The following is a 20,830-nucleotide window of genomic DNA, read 5'->3' as shown; positions in this document are numbered from 1 at the left end:
ATTCGAAGATGGCGCTCTTCATATATACAAATTATTTCAAAACTGCTGCACAACGTGTACACCAATCGATCCCATATGCAATTGTAAAGTTTTTTATAATCCTTTAGCTGCCATTTACGATAAATTACTCAAAACTGAGATAACTGGAATATTGAAACAAACCTCGAATACTAGTTAGAACTTCCATCTAAAATATGAAAATTACGTGTGATCTCCAAATTGTTTTTCCTGAATTTTAACACACAAAATGTACTAATTTCCTTGTAAAAAACGACTCTTTTTCACTGCGATATAATTATGTTAACATCATCGCAATGCTGACCACATTGCCTCCTAGTGTACCGTTACGGTCATGAATGAAGTGCTCTAACACACTTCAAGGCCCTGATCCAACATGTATTGTTGCGCCAACGATTATTATTATTATTATTAACATCATCGCGTTCTAACTACAAAGTATGTGGCAGCTACAGTGAGGAAATCTAAAATATAAAAATGAAAAAACGGATTGAATTTCGGGCAGCAACAAAGAAATATATTTCCAAGTTAAAAAAAGACGTAACGGCTATTTCAATGAATAAAAATGAAGGATGTATTCTTGTCTTTTGATTTAAACTGTTTAAAAAAATATTCGAAGTAACTACTGAAATTACCTATTGTCTTAGGAGAGAGTGGACACTACCGTAGGAAATATAGTGTATAGTGTTCAGAAAATGGGAAAAGGGTGTTTTTTTTGTAAGAACATAACGTACACTCTATCGGATACAATGCGACAAAAATTAACTTTCTTTCTTTTTCTTCAGCCTTTGTCCCGTTCACAAGCGGGGTCGGCTCGTCGTGATCGGTTTCGCCATTTGGCTCTATCGAATGCCTGATCTGGGTGCGATCTCGAGGCTTTCAAATCCCCATCCAGCGTATCAAGCCACCGTTGTTTAGGTCTGCCTTTTGGCCGTTTACCATCGATTTCGATGTTCAGACCAATCTTGGCAAGTAGGCATGGGCGTTTCTGTTGTTTTTGAAAAACGTTAATTAACAGTTTTTTCAAGAAAAATAACAGTTAAAAACAACAGTTGAAAAATAACGGTTGAAAAAATAATGATTGAGAAGGCTTATTTATTAAGCATTATTCAACTATATTTTCGATTTTTTTTAGCAACTGTCTTATATGGTGAATCCAGGCATTCTTACAGCACCAGAAAAAAGGAATAATTTGTACAATAGATATACCTCCTGTTATAGGTGATAGTGATACATTAATAAATATTTAGCTTATAAAAGAAGAGAAAATAAGGAAATACATCAGCAAAAAAATAAAGCATTATACCTTTTATAAATAAATTAATATTTAACCGAAATTCAGTTCAACAAGCAATACTCTTAATTCAATCAACATAAATAAAAATAAAGAAAAAAAAACAAACATAATTAATGAAAGGTGCTCCTCTTTGCTGCTCAAACAATTAAATTCATTGATCTGAGGACTCCAAATTTGCATTCAAAAACAAAATTAACTCAACTTTCTCAGATGATAGCCTGGTACGTTTTTCACTAATAAGGTTACCAACTTTTGAAAATATACGTTCACAAGAAACGGAGGTTGCCACGATATTGCAGTTAATACGAAATATTTTGACTAAATTGGGGTAAATATGCCGGAATGTTTTCCACCAATTTAAAACATTACTGCTATTTCCGTCGTCATCCCGACGTGGGAGAACGTCATTTTGAAAATAACTCTCGATCTCTTTTTTCGCTCGTGATATTGGAGATGTTTGTGGTTGCTTATCGCCCATAATTTCATCTAAAATGCCCCAAGCACTTGGTTCATTTCGGAAAGGAATGGTAACAGAGGATCTAGAAGTGCACGATCCGCCACTATGTTGCTCACTTGTGTTTTTTTCGATCATTTCTATTGTTAAGTTCTCCAAAAAAGTTTTAGCCGCGGAAAGTGCAGAATCATCTTGAAAAACATGATGCTTATATCTGGGATCTAGAAGGGTGCAAATCGCCAGCGGGATAATTTTTTCTATATTTCCAAATCGATCAGTCAATCCCCGACGTAATGAGCTGACAACTTTTTCTGTCGCTGCAGAGAAGGTAGAATTTCGGGCAAACCATTCGCAAACACCTTTAAGACACCGGGTGACCACAATTGCGGCGCTTCCTGTCATGTATTTTTCGCCACTCATCGAATTGGTCATTTCTTCGAATGGGCTCAATATGTTGCACACTTCCTTGCAGGTCTTCCATTCCTCTCCTGGGAGAACGGGCAAATTCCTGTCAACTAAAGCTATAGTCGCTCGTATTGCCTTCTCTAGCTCTATGAACCGACGTAGCATATAAAGGTAGAATTCCACCTCGTACTCACATCCTGAATCAAACGTTTTGGTTGAGAAACACCTGAATTTATTTGAAACTTCAAGAGTTTCTCATTGTTCAACGAACTTCTTTTAAAAAACGTTACAATTTTTTTAATTTTTTCTAGTGTTGGCTCCAGTTCCTTAAGAGCTCGTTGAACAATTAAATTAAGGCTATGGGTATAGCAGCCATAATGCTTCAAACTCAATATATCAGCTAACGCTTTTGTAATATTTGTTGCATTATCCGAAATAGCATAATTTACCTAAAATATACTTCTTTTTCATATTAAAATTGCAGGTTGAGACTTGAGATATTTCACACAAGTACCTTTCCCTCTAAATTCCATTCCAATATTATATTTTTTATCTCCTCCGCGAGATGAACGGCCGTATGACTCCCACTTAAATAAGAGCATTTCAATAATACAGTCTTAAAAGTAAACCCTTCAGTTATGAAATGAGCGGTTGTTGCCATATAATTCTCATTGTTGGCAGATGTCCAGCAGTCTGTCGTCAAACAAACAGATATTGCCTCGCGTGACACCAAATCTCGAACATTTTCAACACAACTTTGATACAGGGCAGGTATCATTGTTGTTGAAATTGTCTTCCTTGAAGGAAATTCGTATCCGGGAATTCATTTGATGACCTTCCGAAAGGAAGGTTCTTCAACAATACTGAATGGATGAAATTCCTTCACAAATAAATCGAGAAGATCCCGATCAATTAAATTCTTTTGGTGTGAAGTTATTTCTTTAGCAATGTAGGAGCCAATTGTTCGTTGCCGTTTTACTCGATTTTGGCCGCTGGATGCTGAAGGTATTACCGTACGGATACATTTGGCTGAGGAATCGTTTCTGCGCTTTCGGTGTTAATGGTGGCTGTTTCAGACTCAAGAGGTATTACTGATCCGCTGCTATTCTGCGAATTATCATTTGCACAATTTTTGGAAACAAGTTCTGTATAAACGCCTACGTGCTTCCTTTTCAGGTGGCTTTTTAAATTAGTTATTGTACTCTTAAACGAAATTTCAGCTTTGCAGATATTACAAACTGCTTTTACGTTTTCTTTTTGTGAAAAATAGCTCCACACATCGCTTCGTTGCCTACCGCTCACTAAAAATTTTTTTAAAGTAGTCGATTTAATGGAAACAAATTTGTTACTTACTGATTATTGTTTTATTTTTATTTGGTTCTAATCTATTTTCAGCACTTAATATCTTTGTCTAAAATAATCTCAGTCTATAATAACTAATTAAAATCAAAATTCACGAAAAAAATCCCATATACACCCATCTCCATTGAAATTGAAAAATCAACTGTTAATCGTTCTTCAATAACTTGCAACAGAACAGTTGAAAAATCGAAACAGTTGTTTTCATTTCTTTCGTTTTGCAATGAAACAGTTCATAATAAAAAAAACAGTTGTTTCTTTCGTATAGTGTCGCGATTTCGCTATTTGTCGTTTCGTTGCAATTGTAACCTGTTGCCTGGAAGGCTCATTGAGAATCGCGTGATGCTTCTGTATTGAAAGAGAAATTCGCTCTCGATTGTGGTTCGCGCACGTACTGCTGAGCTGTACTGGTGTGTGTGTGGTGTTTTTGTGTGCATTGCATACGCATCGTATGTGCGGATATGCTCGACTCGACATTGTCTAACTCATTCCCATGAAGAATAGCCGAAACGACTAGCTAATCGTTTCGATGCGATGCGTTTTTAGTTTTAACAGAAAACGTTTCTTTCCACTCGTTATCGTTAACAGTTGATTTTGTCATACGTTAAATGTTATACGTTACCGCTTCATTTTCATGTTTTATTTAGGCAGAAAAATGTAGCTGTTGTTTTAAAATTGAAAAAACGATTAATTCGTTTCTGATGAAGAAACTGTTATTTTTAACAGTTTGGTTATTTTTTGCCCATCTCTATTGGCAAGTGAATTCACGTTAGCACGAATTGCGTGACCATACCATCGAAGACACCTCTCTCGCAACTTTTCCACGATCGGTGCAACCCCATAACGATCGCGGATATCCTCATTTCGGATGTGATCTAAACGTCCAACGTAGCATCTTCGTCTCCATTACCGCAAGAAGCCGTTCATTGCCTTTTATAGTCGGCCAATACTCAGAACCATAGAGAGCGACTGGACGGAGGACATTGCGGTAAATTTTAGATTTGAGACGTTCGTTGATACGCCGATCACAAAGAACACCAGTTGTGGAACGCCACTTCATCCAGGTTGCGTTAATGCGTGAAGCAATTTCATAACGCAGTTCTCCATTGGCTGATAGCGTTGACCCGAGGTATTTAAATCGCTCAGTTCTGGGCAGATCACTGCCACTGACAGTGATTGTGTCTGTTTCATGGGGATTGGTCGTCAAAAATTCAGTTTTGTTTAAATTCAATCTGAGATCGTGTTGCATTAGGCGCTCATTCCATTTTTGAACAAGTTGTTCGAGACCATTTTTGCTATTAGATGCTAGGAATACATCGTCTGCATAAAGTAGTGTGTAGGGCGCTAGAGGTTGGATATCCCGTATGACGGTGTCCATAACAAGAAAAAAGAGGAGTGGTAAGAGGGCTCTTCCTTGATGAACACCAACAGAGACACGAAGCGGTTTTGATACACCTTTAACTAAGTCGGCGGCGCTACTAGTTTTGGGGCCAGGCTCGTTCAACTCCAACGTTATTATGTAAAATGAATATCACCAATTAGTATTCGTTCGCTGGCCGTTCAGCAGTTCATACAAAGAATCAAATGCCAAAATGCTTTGTGTCACCTCACTGTAACAATTTCACTTTCGCATCGAGTGCAGCCGGTAATTTAACCTGAACCTTTACGGTTAATGCTAGGCAGAACAAAGTTTCACGTTGTCTGCTTAGTTATAGTTGGGATCAATTGCAACACAATTTCAATTTAGTTCTAAGTCTGTTTATTTTTTCGGTTTAAATAAAACGATACACCGAATTTAGCTAGTCATTAATTTTAATTGAACTTGAGCTTATAAAACTACTATACATTAAAAGAATACTTCAATTTGGATAATCGATAAATTTTTGTTTAACAAAGAAAACGTGATGTGTGCACATGCCCGTGGTCAAGACAGTAGAGACCGGCTTATCTCCATGCGGTCTTTTCCTGTCCCAACCAACGGCAACTTCTCACCGCTAGTCCTCCACACCCGTGGCGAGTTCTAAATAGTGGAGAGTTCGGCGCGCCATCTATTTGCTCGCATTTGCAACATTTGAAATAAATTTCGTATTCGGAATAAATTTCGAATGGTGCGAATCCTGCCGCGCCACACACCTGCCATACTTCGAACTTTACTTTTCGGATCGCGGTAGAGCAATTGAACCCAGCGCACGAGTTCTTCTGGCACGAAGTGTTGTCGTAAAGCATACCAGATGAGTTCGTGTGGTACACGGTCAAACGCTTTCTCTAGATCCAGAAAGGCAATGTGAAGAGGGCGATGCTTCTCACGGTGTTTCTCCATGAGTAACCGCGCAGCGTGTATTGCGTCAGTAGTTCCGCAGTTCTTGACAAATCCGGCTTGATTCACGGTTATTTCAACGATTTCGCGAATACGGTTGTCAAGAATGCGTTCAAAAATCTTCATGGTATGGGAAAGTAACCGGATCGGACGGTAATTTGAACATTTTGCTGGACAACCTTTCTTTTTCCATATTGGAATAGTGGTACTTTCTTGCCAGTCAGATGGTGTTCTTCCTTCCTGAATAACCCGGTTAAAGAATTCACTGAGCCACAGTGTTGGGTCCCAGCTCTTCGCTTTCCAGAGCTCAGATGCGATGTCGCCAGGTCCTGTTGCTTTCCGTGACTTCATTTGTTTTATTGCCTCCTCGACTTCAGTTGCGCTGACTGGTGGAACTGCTCCAAATGTCGGCAATGATTGTGGAAGTGGAGGATGAGCAAATTCTTCAATTGAAATCTGCTCGAAGTATTCTCGCTATCTATCCGTTGTGGCTCGACGGTTGGTAAGCAAAATACCGTTTTTGTCATTAACGCAACAGAAGTGTTCGAAATCTTGTGTGCGTTCATTACGGTTTTTAACAAGTCGATACAGATCTCTCTCGCCATCCCGAGTGTCCCGCATTCTTATAAATTTGCCAATTAACGACCGTTTTATCGTCGAAAAACTTGTGGCAGGCGGGTTTCTTTTCACTTACCTTCATTTGAACATCGTCATTCCAAAGCCAAGTATCTCGGTTGATGTATCGCTTGCCGGGCCTGATGACCCCCAGGATTGCAGAAGCCGCTTTGTGGATAGTGTCTTTCACTTGGTTTTACATTCGTAATGGTTGGTATTCGCGAAAGTCGTTCTTCTCACGAAATTGTCGTAAAGATTTTTGAAATGATTCGCTCGGGTAACAGCGACCGCTTTCTTTGCTTCCCCGTTGGCATTCTTATAAATTTGCTAATTAGCAGACGTTTTATCGTCTAGAAATTTGTGGTAGAGGCGTTTCACGGACCTTCATTTCAACATCATCATTCCAAAGCCAAGTATCTCGGTTGATGTACCGCTTACCCGGCTTGGTGACCCCGAGGGTTGCAGAGGCCGCTTTGTGGATCGTGTCTTTCATTTTGTTCCATGATTCTTCCACATTCGTAATGATCGGCAATCGTATGAGTGAGACAGTTTCTTTTTGCTGTTCACCAAATCGCCACCATTTAATGCGCCGCGGGGCAGTGCGTTCCTCACGCCGTTTTATCGTTGGCTTAATTCGCAGGACGGCAATCACCGGCCGATGTTGAGGTACGATGATCTCATAGGGAACGACTTTGCAATCAGTGACAGTGGTAAAATGTTGGCGTCTTATGAGAATATAGTCGATTTGCGTTTTACTGTTCCCACTATAAAATGTAGGAAGATGAGACAATTGTTTGATGAACCATGTGTTCATAAGTACAAGGTCATGGGTGTCCGCCAAATCGATTATACGCTCGCCACCCTCATTGCGCGCTCCGAACCCCTTTCCCCTTTGGCACCTGCTACGTTCTGTCTTTTCACCCACATGACCATTAAGGTCGCCGGCAATGATTATATAATCGTCAGCAGCCACGTGACAAGTCTTTTCATCGAGAAGTTACCAGAAGGCATCTTTCTCGGCATCAGGCCCACTTGTCTGTGGTGCATACGCGGTCAAGAAGTGAATAATGCGATCAGCTGATATAATGGTGAGCTTCATCAGCTGATCATCAAATCGTTGACTTCTTTAATGGCATCACGGAAACCCTCTGAGATGACAATGCCAACACCATATTGGGTGTGTGGGTTACCAAAATAGAGAAGTTTGTAGCCATTTTTACCGCGTTCGCGTTCAATGTCGCAGCTTTTGGAACCAGACCATCGGGTTTCTTGCAGAGCGCAGATGTCAATGCATCTTTTCCGAAGGGCTCTTGCGAGTTCCTCGGTCCTTCCAGTTAGGGTACCAACATTTAGCGTGCAGACACGTATTTGTTTTGTTCGTTGTGTGCGGACAACTTGCTTACGTCCTGATGCCGTCCATGCGTCAAGAACCCTTGGCCATTTCTCGATAGAACCGGGGCTCGTCCTGCTTGTCATAAAAGGCGTCTAAAAGGTTTGGACATTCGTGAACTTTATTGCTACCGAAATGTCAATAACGCCTCGGATAGGGACTGACCTCGCGCCGAAGACCTTTGGCTATCGAAAGCGTTCTTCGACAATGGTAGCAAGGGTGGAATTCCAACGATATAAACTGGAAATTCTGGGCCTAAGCGAAGTAATATGGTGGGACTCTGAAAAGCGCTCCTCCCTTTTGTGGAAATGTGCTTTTGTACTCTGGAAACCCGAATGCAGTAAAAGTGAGTCCGGCGTCGGGTTGCTCCTGACGGTTATCGCAAGGCGCGCTCTCTTCATCTGTTGGTTTCTCAACGACTCCTGACTGCAAGATTCCGGTCCAGGTTGTACAGTGCTATGCACCAACCAAGAAGACAGAAGGAGTAAATTTAGCGGAAAGGAGCACGGAATCATGCTATTGGAATTGGTGTGTCGATGTCGCCTAAACCATAGCTAGATACTAGACAGCTACCACACTCCCCCTTGCCCCCCAAGGGCGAAAATCAGTGCGAGTACGCACGATTTCAAATTGTTTTGTCCTTGAGCATGAGCAAGGTGTAACAAAAATCCGATCAACTGTGTTTGACATACCGCCCGGACTTGCCAATGTATTGGTGAGATTGGCAAGTTTTTGCTTATGTATAAGTGAATACGTGAAACAACTTTTTGCTATATGGGTGAGCACCGCAGTAGTACCAGAATAGCAAAAGCTCACCGATCTCTCTCTTACCAAACGAAGATTATGCCTTTTCCTTGTTTAGCATCTCTGATATGTAAGCTTCTGCAGCTCATACGCAAGTGGGGTTATTTTAGTGTGGGTGCTGCCTATAGTAGATCTACTGTGGCCTAGACGGTTTTCTTGTGGGTGTTTCTTCATCTTATCCCAGCAGGAAACGGATGCATCGAAAGATTGATCTTGGCTGCATTTACTTATTTGCTCCTCACTTCCTAGGAGAGCCAAAATGAATCTTTAAAGAATCTCTGCCATTATTTCCCGCTGGAATGTGCGAAGCCATAAACAGCGGTGCACTGTGTGTGCCTGCACCAACTCGCAGCCATGTGCACAGTTAGATACTAGACAGCTACCACACTCCCCCTTGCACCTCAAGGGGGGAAATGAGTGCGAGTACACACGATTTCAAATTGTTTTGCCCTTGAGCATGAGCGAGATGTAACAAAAATCCGATCAGCTGTGTTTGACATACCGCCCGGACTTGCCAATGTATTGGTGAGATTGGCAAGTTTTTGCTTATGTATAAGTGAATATGTGAAATAACTTTTTGCTATATGGGTGAGCACGCCGTAGTACCAGAATAGCAAAAACTCACCGATCTCTCTCTTACCAATACGATTTGACGAAGATTATGCCTTTTCCTTGTTTAGCGTCTCTGATGTGTACAGATAAGCTTCTGCAAGAACATTCGCAAGTGGGGTCATTTTAGTAAGGGTACTGCCTATAGTAGATCTACTGTGGCCATGTGCTCTCAACCACGGGGCGCATACCAGTGCACTGCATCACATACACGGCACTTACTCCATCCCTTATGCACGGAATTTAGATCACGCAACTCCGGCCGTGATCGAACGTGTGCAAGACTTCTCCCTCTCCATAAAATTTCTAAAAATGTACTGGGAGTAGAATCTCCTGTGTATAGTTTTCTTGATACTAATGGAGACATCCGATATAGTGGAGAATGATGCTTTCTATGAGCCATTACACACAGTTCACGGAAGGGTTTCTAACGGTGATACTGTGATCGGGTGGGTACTGATAACACTTACCTCGCACATATGATGGGGAAGCATGGCCTTGACGATCGTAACAATAGTGGTGGGAGGTTTGCGGATTTCTGCAACTTCCACCGCCTTATCATTGGTGGCACATTGTTCGAGCACATGGCCTGATATAGGGTCAGTTGGATTTCAACTGACCGACACTGCACGACCACTTTGCAATCAACAATCGATTTAGGAGTTGTCTACTGTATGTGCTTGACAAGAGAGGCTCTGACATCGCCTTGCAAGGGAACACCATCTGATGCGTGTTGCATCCACAGGGTTCAACATCGACCGTTTGTATGATCCTGGTGTCGCTCGATAATGGGGCAACTATTTTGCTGATAAGATAATAGATATACTGAGTAACCTGCTCGGAAATATCGATGAGCACTGGGTCGTGATCAAAAATGCTCTTTTCTTGGGTACTACGTAAATCGTCGGCCACGTTCCGAAGGGTCCTCATGAGATCTGGTTGACTGAGGAATCGTGGAAACGGATCGATGAAAGGAACGAGTTGAGGGCTCTATTGAACGCTATAAGTGATGGCGGTAGTAATACTTTCGAAGTTCGATACCATGCGAAATCTCGGGAAGTTCAGCGTAGCGTGCACCTTGGGAAAAGGGAATTTGCTATTGGGTTGATGAGGAAAGCGGAACATGCCGCAGAACGCAATGATTTAAGTGTATACAGCATCACGAAAGAACTTGCATTTGGTAGCAAATCTTTTCATGGTCCTGTGAGGGATATTAACAATCGAATTTTCATTCGCGATGTCGAGCAACTAAAGAAGAACACTTCACATCACACTATCACATTCGTTTTCTTCGTCTTATGAATGACTTGGCTAGTCACTGTAACATGTGGATACAGATTTCGAGAAGCTTTCGACAGCCTGAACAGAGAGTGTATCTGGCGTGCCCTAAGCAGGAGGGACCTTCCGGATAAAGCAATAGTCATTATCAGAACGACATATGATGGTGCAAAGTGTCATGTGCTGCAGCGAGATAAAATCTCAGAGAAAACTGAATTTCACCAGAGTTTTCTTGTTACCGATATTATTCTTTCTTGTTATCGGTGATGCTGACGCTTGTCCGGAGGACGTTGGGGAGTTCAATGGACTATGACATATTTCTTCAAATACCTCGGCTACGCTTATCTATCTATTTACTCTCCCACCTGGACCTTAGCTAGATGGATTCTGGATTTGGAAAGAAAGGAAAGTAGATTTAGACTGAAGATAAACACCAACAAAATCAAAACAGGGGTCTTCGTACCCTTCCTATCTGCGGAGGGCAGGCACCGAAAGTATCGATCAATTTGTATATATAATTTGTAGCGTGGTTTCTGCCGACGGTGGCACCGAACTGGATGTGCATTAAAATCGATAGATCCGCATTCTCTGCCTTGTTAGAATCTAGAAAAAAGTAGTCTCAACACCAAGATCAACTGTTCTGTGCTAATGTTCTTTCTGTATTGCTATATGGGAATGACACATGGAAAGCGACCCCCCTTTGTTACTTATAAACTCAAAGTTTTCCCCAACAACGATCGAAAAACGAAAGCGGCAGTGGATATATCACACATTAAGGAGGCGTGACAATTGATATGCTGGTTATGCCAAGCAATGGAACCCAATTTCTCAAGGTAGCAGAGCGGTGGGACGCTCCTTGGAGAGTCAACCATTCCTATGCGCCATCGTTTGCGGTTACCTGAAATGCCCCAAGTGCACTTGACGCAGAACCGTGGAGGAGCAGTGCGGGCGTCTCTGAAATTCTTGGGGGAGCTGAAGGGCATAACCGCGAACGATGCCGCGTAGGAATGGTTGACGCGCTACATCCTACCAAATATTTATATAAAATTAGAAAAGTCCACGCACCCTCTTTCTGCCCAACTGGACTCAATGGCGACTAATCTAATCAATGCAAAGTGTGTGAGACCATGCGAAAATGTGTTGCTTCATCCCGATCGTCGCAAATACTTCAAGTAGTGAAGCGGTGGTTCTAAATTACAGAGACATAGTGCTGTTAATCAAGGCTGGAGTTCACTAGGCCAAATTTTTGCTGGACAGGACTCTTCGGAAGTACAGGTTCCAAGGATGATTGCTTTTTGCATCTTCATGTCTACTCCAACTCAACGATCGAGCGTTTTCCATGCTTTATGTAAATTTTGCGGGACTAACCCTTTTGTAGTCTCCAAATTTGCTTCATATTCGCGGTAGTTCGCTCGTTCTTTCTTGAGAAGCAGAACTAGATCGGGTCTATTCTTATTGACACTGTGGTCGGTGGCAATATTGTGATCTCACAATAGTTTGGCCCGGTCATTTTCCAAGATTCTCTGCGGAGTATACTTGTAATAGGGATGGTAGGTTGTCAATAAGTTATGTTTCAACGCAAGGCTTTGATGGAGAATCTTGTAGACCGAGTTATGACGACTGGTGTACTCAGCGGTGTTGGAACATCCTGCGCACAGATGTTATGTGCTGGATGGTCTTCTCATCACAGTTGCATAACCTACAACTGAAGTTGGTAATAGAGGAGTCACGAAGAATGCGCCGTTTGTAACTTTCTGTTGGGAGCGAAGCATCCTAATTTGAAGTTAGGAATGCTTCGATATCATAGCCAACCATTTGTTGGAGGCGTCGATGTCAATGCCTGGCAACAATAAATTCTTTATATGATCTCCGTGAATGGGTTTCTTTTTCCCCATGTCGATCTTCTGTTGGACTGAAGTAACATTCGAAATGAGATCCCATTCTCAAATTGAAAGGAGACAATTTATTACCAGCCGTGACGGTAGCCTAATGTCGTCTAATCCGCTAGAAGATTGTTTCTCGACGGAAAACTGACGAAGAAAATGCACTTGATAGTAGCGCAATGTTTTCACGTCAAATACAAAATTGTTTTCATGCGACATTTCTCCAAATTCAACTGCATGCCGATATCCCTGCGAACTGGATGGTGATGTTCAGCAAGGAGCGAAGTTGATACTCGTCTATGGTATACAATGGTATACAATGGTACATTTCGACAATATGCCATGTTTGACTTGGAACCCATATTTGCTTTCGTGCAGAAGATGAGATAGTGGATTTAAAGCCAAACAAAACAACAGTTGCCTTGGAAGCTGCCACGCGTGATTGGTATCTCTCCTGATATTTGTGAGGATACCGAGAGCTTCGTGCTCCAATTCTTCATCATCATTCTCGGGGGAAGCACCTCATTCGAGTTGATTTTGTGCAAGCGTAACACTTGTAGTAACTACGAATGCGATATGGATATCTTGCTTTACAGATACCGTATCGATTGTAAGCTGTTCCTTACAGCCTCGGGAGCCTTTTGCGATTCCGTTTTGTTCCTCAGCTATCTATAAATTTATGAACATCAAGATGTTCGCGCACAGAACTGAAGTGAAGCCCTTGTAGATAATAGCAAGACAAGTAATTGGTCGACATTTTGAAGGGCAAGAGGCACCGTCTTCCTTGGGGATGAGGAAAGCTGCTGAAAAATTGTGAAACTAAAATCGCATCGGCAATCATCTGATTAAAATCATTTGCCAGTGAGTGTGAGTGCTCTTGAACCGCTTCAGCCAGATGTTGTGAATCTTATCAACCCCCGGGGTCTTCCAATTATCTGCCTTTTCAAGGGTTGCTTCCACCTCGATTACAGTTATGTCAGGCATGGTCATTTCGGGGAGGGCCTCGCATGAATGCATAAGGTGTGGGAGTTACGCTGCTTCTAAATTACAACGACTGGGTGCGCTCTAAACACTTATCCAGAAGCCTTGTTGCCTAGTTGGTAGGGCAATTCAGTTGTTATTCACTATCACCCGGTAAAGGTTGACGACGTTCCAAATCTGTGACATGGTGATATGTCGAAACCATACGACGCCTAGGTCTTCCGTCCCTAGTAGTTGACGCCACAACGGCCAAAACATCCGACGCGAAGAGTCGCTCTGATGTTGTTGAACGACTCTTAACTATGCTATGTAATTCCTTCGTGTCCCTGGGGTCCTATCAATAAAATTTAAACAAATGTCCCCAACTTTATTCCCACGAGTATTGGGGAAGCAACCCTGCAGCAGAGCCTCATTGTCGCAATGGTTACTTCCAAAGGTAAGGAAAGTATTTGGAGGGGAGCCGCTAAAATATAGGATAACGTCACTGAAATTCATCCGATAGGCATGTCGATTCCTTCACCCGAGATAATGGATTTTTTAAGGGAGTTTACTGCCCCAGGAAGGAAAAAAATGTTTAGGAAGACAAACACAAAAGGAAACGATCTGTTTGTCTGCAGCTACGACCCGGTGGGTCATGTCATTATCCGCACTTCCTGACACGCGCCTGGTTACATGCAGCTCTTTAGAATAAGTTTTTCTAATGTTAGTTTTTGGCGATTATATCCAGGTAGGTGAGGGTTTACTTTTATTTGGTGCTCTTTGGAGTAATGTGGTATTTAACGCAAAGTTTTAAAATCCGAGTGTCTCCGCCGGTGTTGGATTTTCCTTTCTTAAGTTTAAGAGCCAAACTCACCAACACAGAATATATCAGGATGACTATTACAAAGATTCAACGAACTAGGAGTATTAACGGAGAAAAACTCATTGAGAAACTTCGAAACATGGAAACACTTTCGGATGAGGAAAGTATGGTATCATTCGACATACATCTTCTTTTTCTTCAGCTTTTGTCTCGTTCACAAGCGGGGTCGGCTCGTCATGATCGGTTTCGCCATTGGGCTCTATCGAATGCTTAATCTGGGTGCAATCTCGAGGCTTTTAAACCCCCATCCAGCGTATCAAGCCACCGTTGTTTCGGCCTCCCTTTTGGTCGTTTATCATCGACTTCGATGTTCAGACCAATCTTGGCAAGTGAATTTTCGTTAGCACGAATTGCGTGACCATACCATCGAAGACGCCTTTTTCGCAACTTTTTCATGATCGGTGCAACCCCATTACGATCGCGGATATCTTCATTTCGGATGTGATCAAAACTTTTCACGCCACTAGTCCAACATAACACGACATACATGTCCTTTGAAATAATAAAAACTGTTTTTAAGGTTTTGTGTAAACACAAAACCTTTTAAAAATCGGTTTACTGCCTGTCTGTCTGTCCGTCACACGCATTTTTCTCGGAGACGGTTATAGCGATTGGCACCAAATTTGGTAGAAAGATGGGAACTGTGAACGCTCACGCATATAGTGAGTTACATCCCTTTACGACGAATTTAAGGGGGAGTCCCCATGCATGCAAAAGGGGGGTGTAAATTTTTTTTTCATCAAATATAGTCATGTGGGGTATCAAATTAAAGGTCTCGGTTAGTACTTTTCGAAGCCGGTCTTAGTTTTGAATTTCGTTGTAAAGGCGGGGAGTGCGGGGGGTTGAAAGTGGTCATTTTTTAACGAATCCATTCTCAGGAACTGCCAAACCGAAAAATCTGAAAAAAATCAGGGGGCTGCTACTATATGGTGCCTAGGCTCCGAAATACCCTCCATACCGATACCTGTTCAAATAAAGTTAATAATAGTATATTACTATAAATTTTAGTAATTGACAGGAAAATCCCCGTTAAGTTCACCTCTGAATCACAATCGCAGCAATGTAGGCTACAGTATAGAGCATGATCTTACCAAATTTGGTGAAAATCGCACTATTACTAACAAAGTTATACTAGGTCAAAGCTGTCGCTCCTCTGCAAATTCAAGACTATGAATGTCAATATCACTTGAAAGTGGCTATTTTCACATAATAGTATACGCATATTTTACGTGCTACATGCTAATGGGACAAATGCATACTCAAATCTCTTTATAAAAGAAATACACAAAACCTTTCATACCTGAAGCGTCTAGCTTCCGGTGTCCCGACTTGTTTTCTATTCGCTGGTGTTATTTATTAGTCTTGTAAATACCGATATTTCGAGAACCACTTGTTCCCTTCATCAGAGCTAACAAGTACAAGTAACAAAAACTAAACCGGTGGCCTTTACGTAGATAAGATTCAAATTGCAGGCTTGATGACGTCACTGCATCTTTTTTCCGCCTTGTGAGAATTCAATTTTCAAACCATTATAATTAACAAATGAGCGTTCCGAATTGATTTTTTTTAACGGAAATGGTAATTTGGCAGGTAAAACTACTATTTCGGTGAAAAAAAACATGTAGTCATTTTCTAACGCGGGGAGTCTATTCTAAGTAAAAAATTTTTGATGAAAATTTTTCGTACAAGTACCAGTTTTCGAGTTATTCATGTTCATACATGTCGTTTTTTCATCGAAAACGGTTTAAATGGTTTTTTGTAAATAATTATATCACAGGAATTTGAAAAGCGTAGACGACATTCAACAAAAAATGCTCAATTATCTAAAAGAAAATTTCCCAAACCATTATGATTTTTTTAGATTATTCAGTTGGATAGGTTCTGAGAACAAGATCTGTTACAATTTTCATGGCATACATTTTGGGCCCTCACTTCCCCATGTTTCACCCAATATCAGAGAAAAGACCAGTTTCCAAAAGTACTAATTGAGCCTTTTCATTAAATACTCTAAATGGCCTCATTTGAAGAAAAAAATTTACACTCCTTTTCCATGAATGGGGAGCCCCCACTACATAATCTGAGCAGATAATGGCGCCACTTGCTATACGTAAAGGGATACACAGATCAAACGTTTTCTCCAAATTTCGTGACCATAGCTTTGGCCGTTTCCAAATAAATTGTAAGTGAACATCGAACATGTTGCGCTTTCAGAACAATATCCGATGAAGTAGCCTGCATGATAGCAGGTATGATCCCGATTGAGTTTATGGGGGGGAGGGGGAAGGACAAAGACTTTATGATCGAGCATATCTCACCGGAGAATCCCTTCGCGTCGCATCAACTGAAAATATCACGGAATGGTAGGAGAAGTAGGACAAGTCAGAAAAAGTTCGCTGGACCCCCAGAATCATATGGGATCTCCAGAAATGGATCGAACGAATTCGTGGCGAGGTAGGTTTTGACCTAACCCAGTTCCTAAGCGCACACGGAGGTTATCGAGCATATCTCTTGAATACGATGATTCGCCGTATTGCTAAAAATGCCCGAATATTGCAGAGGACGCAGAACACGTTTTATTCCATTGCTCGATATTCGCAGCCCAAAAGGCGACATTGAAAGCTGCAACCGAGGACCGCTTTACACCCGAAAATAGAATGAAAGATATGTTGAAATCAAAGGGAATATGAACCGAAATCGAAAGAGTGATCGCAGCTATCCATAAGAAGCTTAGGCAGGAAGAAGTCAACCGGAAGAATTAACTAGAGAGGGACAAGGGTGCAGGATAAATTCTGATCCAGCTCCGCGAAGTAATACGCTTAGTCCCCCGCGGATAGAGTGGAAGGAGAAGGACGGCCTTTTTGTGGGTAAGAGTCCCATATAACCGTCTGGCCGGAGTTAGCGGTATCTTTTGAAGTTTTCAACCTTCCATCGACAACCAAAAATAGACAGACAAGTTTCACACATAACCTTAAAAATGACAAACTAAACTTAACTTCAAATATTAGCGAAAACAAAGCAATTTCCTTAGAACATTCATACAACTGCTTATATTTGCCATTTAGAACACGTTACCGTCTTTACTAAACTATTTTTACAAATATATTTGCAACATGTTGAATGTCGTTGTGATTGTTTTTGGTCGTTTTTTCGGCCACAGAGACAGGAATGCCCTCTTTTGCATCCAATTTTTTTCATGACGTCACACTTAGCCACACTAAGCTGCTGCAAAAGTTTCGACATGTTTCATGTGCTCTCTCTCTTTCTTTGAAATCGGTAAAAAATTACCGATCATTTAATATATTTTTTGGGAACAAATGGTGTCAGCAAAACTGTATATATATATTAATATTGATCTATTGACTGCATTTCATAGGTTTTTCTAAATTAGAAGCTTTTTACAAAACTAACTATTTGCATCGGTTTTTGCTCCAAAAACATTCTAAACCGACTGCACATGCTATTTCCTTCTTTACTTCTTTTCTATTTCCACCGTAAAAGCTATCTACATCGATAATCATTCCGCCTTTCGAGCAACAAACGTTTCTCCACTTCTTCTCTATCACTAATAAGTTCACCGTCACATAATTCCCTTCTACCGAGGACATTATCGCTTTCGAAATCAAACTTATCTTCCAGAAATACCCCTACAGTATCCATACATATGACAGGAGGGTGTATTTTTTTGCAACAAATATGGCCATCTGGGGTATCAAATGGAAGGGCCTAATGAGTACTTTTCGCAACTAATCTTGTTTCTGATATTGGGTGAAAGATAGAGCAGTGAGAGCTCAAAATGTGTGCTGCAAGAAGTGAAACAAGTCTCGTTCTCAGAATCTATCCAAATAAAAAATCTAAAAAAAATCAAAGCGGTCCATCTCCAAAAATCTGATTGTATTTATAAAAAGGGATTATTTTTTAAAAAATAGACGGACTTCCCTCAAAACTTTTATCTATCATCACCATCGTGGCACTACAACGTCGGACTTAGCCGCCTGAATCGTTGTCCTCCAATTATCCCGGTCACGTGACCGCGTCCTCCAATCTTGGAAACCCAGTAGTGGTTCGACGTCTGTATACATATATTGTGCTCTCCTGCCGTCGACACTTTGTCCGTTCATAACCTTTTGAGGCATGAGATCGTCGCTCATTCGTTGGACATGCCCTGCCCACTAGAGGCATTGTAGTTTAACGAATTTCGAGACTTCTAACTCATCCTACAGTTCATACCACTTATGGTTGTAGCGGTCGCGAACTGCTCCGAAAATTTGCAGAAAGGCTTGCCTTTCGAATGTGTTTAGCAAATTTAAGGAGGCGTGGGCTAGGTTGCGCCTCCATAATTGTGCTTCTGTGCTGCTTCGATTTCATTATACGAAGGACCGAGAAGAAAGTCTTATTCGTTAGCTGTATCCGTCGCTTGACCTCGTCAGTCTCATTGGCATCCTTTGTCAGGCTGCTACCGAGATATATAAAGCTCTCTACGAATTCATGTTGAGGTCCTGTACGTTGATGCTCCAATGAGTTGACGTCCTGATGGCATCACTATTTTCATTTTGTCCTCATTGATGTGTAGTCCCACTTCTTTCGCAGCAGTGTCAAGAGTATGCGGAAGTTCCTCTGCGTTGGTCAGTTTACGGGACATAATGTTGATGTCATCTATGTGCGCTAATAATTACATCGACTTAGTAAGTAGCTGTCGTTGGCATCCATTGCTCGAATAGCGTATTCGAGTGCTGAAGTCCGTCGCTCTGCTTCAAATCGGTACGTGTTTTGAAAGAATCAGTCAACCAGCTCTGGACCCTGACCTGTGAAATGGAGTTGGTCATAGTCATCTTCGCCAGTCATACTAGTTTAGCTGCTATACCAAATTATAATAATAATAATAATCGTTGGCGCAACAATCCATATTGGATCCAGGCTTTGAAGTGTGTTAGAGCACTTCATTCAAGACCGTAACGGTACACCACATTACACTGTGGGAGGCAATGTGGTCAGCATTGCGCTCGCCCGAGATTATTACCCTGATTTGACTCAGGTACTCATTCACAGCTGAGTCGACTGGTGTCCGACATCCAATCACGATAACAAATTCCTCTGCGACCTTCCGCTACGACAGCCCAGCGCTCTAATCACTTGAGCCATCCGGACACACCAAATTGCAGCATTATATTGTACAGTACTCCATGATCTATAATGTAGTATGCCTGCTTGAAGTCGTCAAAGACTTGGTACACGTCCGCACATGTATACTCCCAGCAGGATAAGTTTAACGGTAAAAAGCTGTTCGGTTGTGGCCTGAAATCGCCTTGGTACTCGCCAATGAGTCGTTCGGCGTATGGTCTTATTGTATTCTCCAGAATTTTCGTCAATATTTTATAGGACGAACAGACTAGTGAAATGCCTCTGTAGTTTTCAAAAATGCAATCTATCTCCTTTATTGTGGATGGGATAGATGATGCTGCGGCACCAGTCGTCTGGAATTTCCTCATCCTCCTAAATTCGCAGCAGTAGTAGGTGCATCGCATTTAGTAGATCGGCTTCACCGGATTTTAACAGCTCGGCTGGAATCTAGTTCTCGCCCGGGGCTTTGTTTTATTTCAGTGACCGCAAGGCCAAATCAATTTCTTCTAGTGTCGCAGATTGTGTAGTCGGGCTAGGATCACTAATACCACCATCGATTTGGACCACCTTTAAGGGACGGCAGGTGTCTGAATCAAAATTTCTTCAAAATAGGGCTCCCAGCTGATGCTGTCGGCTGCGGTGATGATGTTTCCATCTTTGTCCTTACAGAGGCTCGTCCTGGATTGATAATCGTACTTAATTGTATTCACTAGTCTATATGCTTGTCTGCTGTTCCTATTAGTTGCTCGCCAAAATATTTCTTAGCTGTGAATGAGTACCTGAGTCAAATCAGGGTAATAATCTCGGGCGAGCGCAATGCTGACCACATTGCCTCCCACAGTATACTGTGGTGTACCGTTACGGTCTTGAATGAAGTGCTCTAACACACTTCAAAGCCTTGATCCAATATGGATTGTTGCGCCAAACGATTATTATTATTAATTATTTTAGTTGAAATTCGCTGTAGCTATTCGTAATTTTCTTTTTTGCCTCTGATTGCACGTTGGATATATTGTCTGTAGGCTTCGTTCTTTGCGTCACATGATATCCTGCATTCATGATCAAACCAGTCAATTCCCGATCGCCGGGATTTGTCTCCCACTACCTTCTCTGCAATGGTGCCTTTAAGTTCTCCCCAGAATCTGTGTACATCTGTATTGTTGATGTCGTGTAGCATAGGTGATAGTTTTTCCTTCAGGGCGGCTATCTATACCTGCGCCGTAGCATCGCTCAGAAGTTGATCAGCTGCGAAGATTTTGCTCGCCTGATTCCCGATTGGTGCACTGAGGAGATTCTGCACCAATATGTTGCCTTCATCAAGTGATGGTCTGAATCGCAGTTTATTCCTCGATAGAATCGTACATTCAATACACTGGATGCCCATCTTTTACCAGTGAGGACGTGGTCAATTTAGTTGACGATATGTGTGTCTAGTGATTC

The 20,830-nt window shown here is 41.7% G+C and overlaps 2 protein-coding genes across 2 annotated transcripts in view; both read right to left on the bottom strand.

The window, feature by feature from the left end:
• Positions 1–20,830, bottom strand: part of LOC119656686 — a 167,549-nt gene that overhangs the window by 56,443 nt on the left and 90,276 nt on the right. The gene's annotated exons all lie outside the window — the stretch shown is intronic.
• Positions 1,467–20,774, bottom strand: LOC119658171 (zinc finger BED domain-containing protein RICESLEEPER 1-like). The gene is made up of 6 exons (XM_038065438.1): positions 20,604–20,774; positions 3,528–3,585; positions 3,187–3,475; positions 2,689–2,971; positions 2,460–2,623; positions 1,467–2,400 (listed from the first exon to the last, which is right to left on the bottom strand). The coding sequence occupies exons 1-6, from the start codon at positions 20,772–20,774 to the stop codon at positions 1,467–1,469; spliced, it is 1,899 nt and encodes a 632-aa protein (XP_037921366.1).

This window comes from Hermetia illucens, chromosome 5 (assembly GCF_905115235.1).
Source record: "Hermetia illucens chromosome 5, iHerIll2.2.curated.20191125, whole genome shotgun sequence".
In the NCBI taxonomy this organism is placed as follows: Eukaryota; Metazoa; Arthropoda; class Insecta; order Diptera; family Stratiomyidae; genus Hermetia; species Hermetia illucens.
The sequence above is the reverse complement of the archived record's forward strand: the minus strand, read 5'-3'. Positions and strand labels throughout refer to the sequence as shown.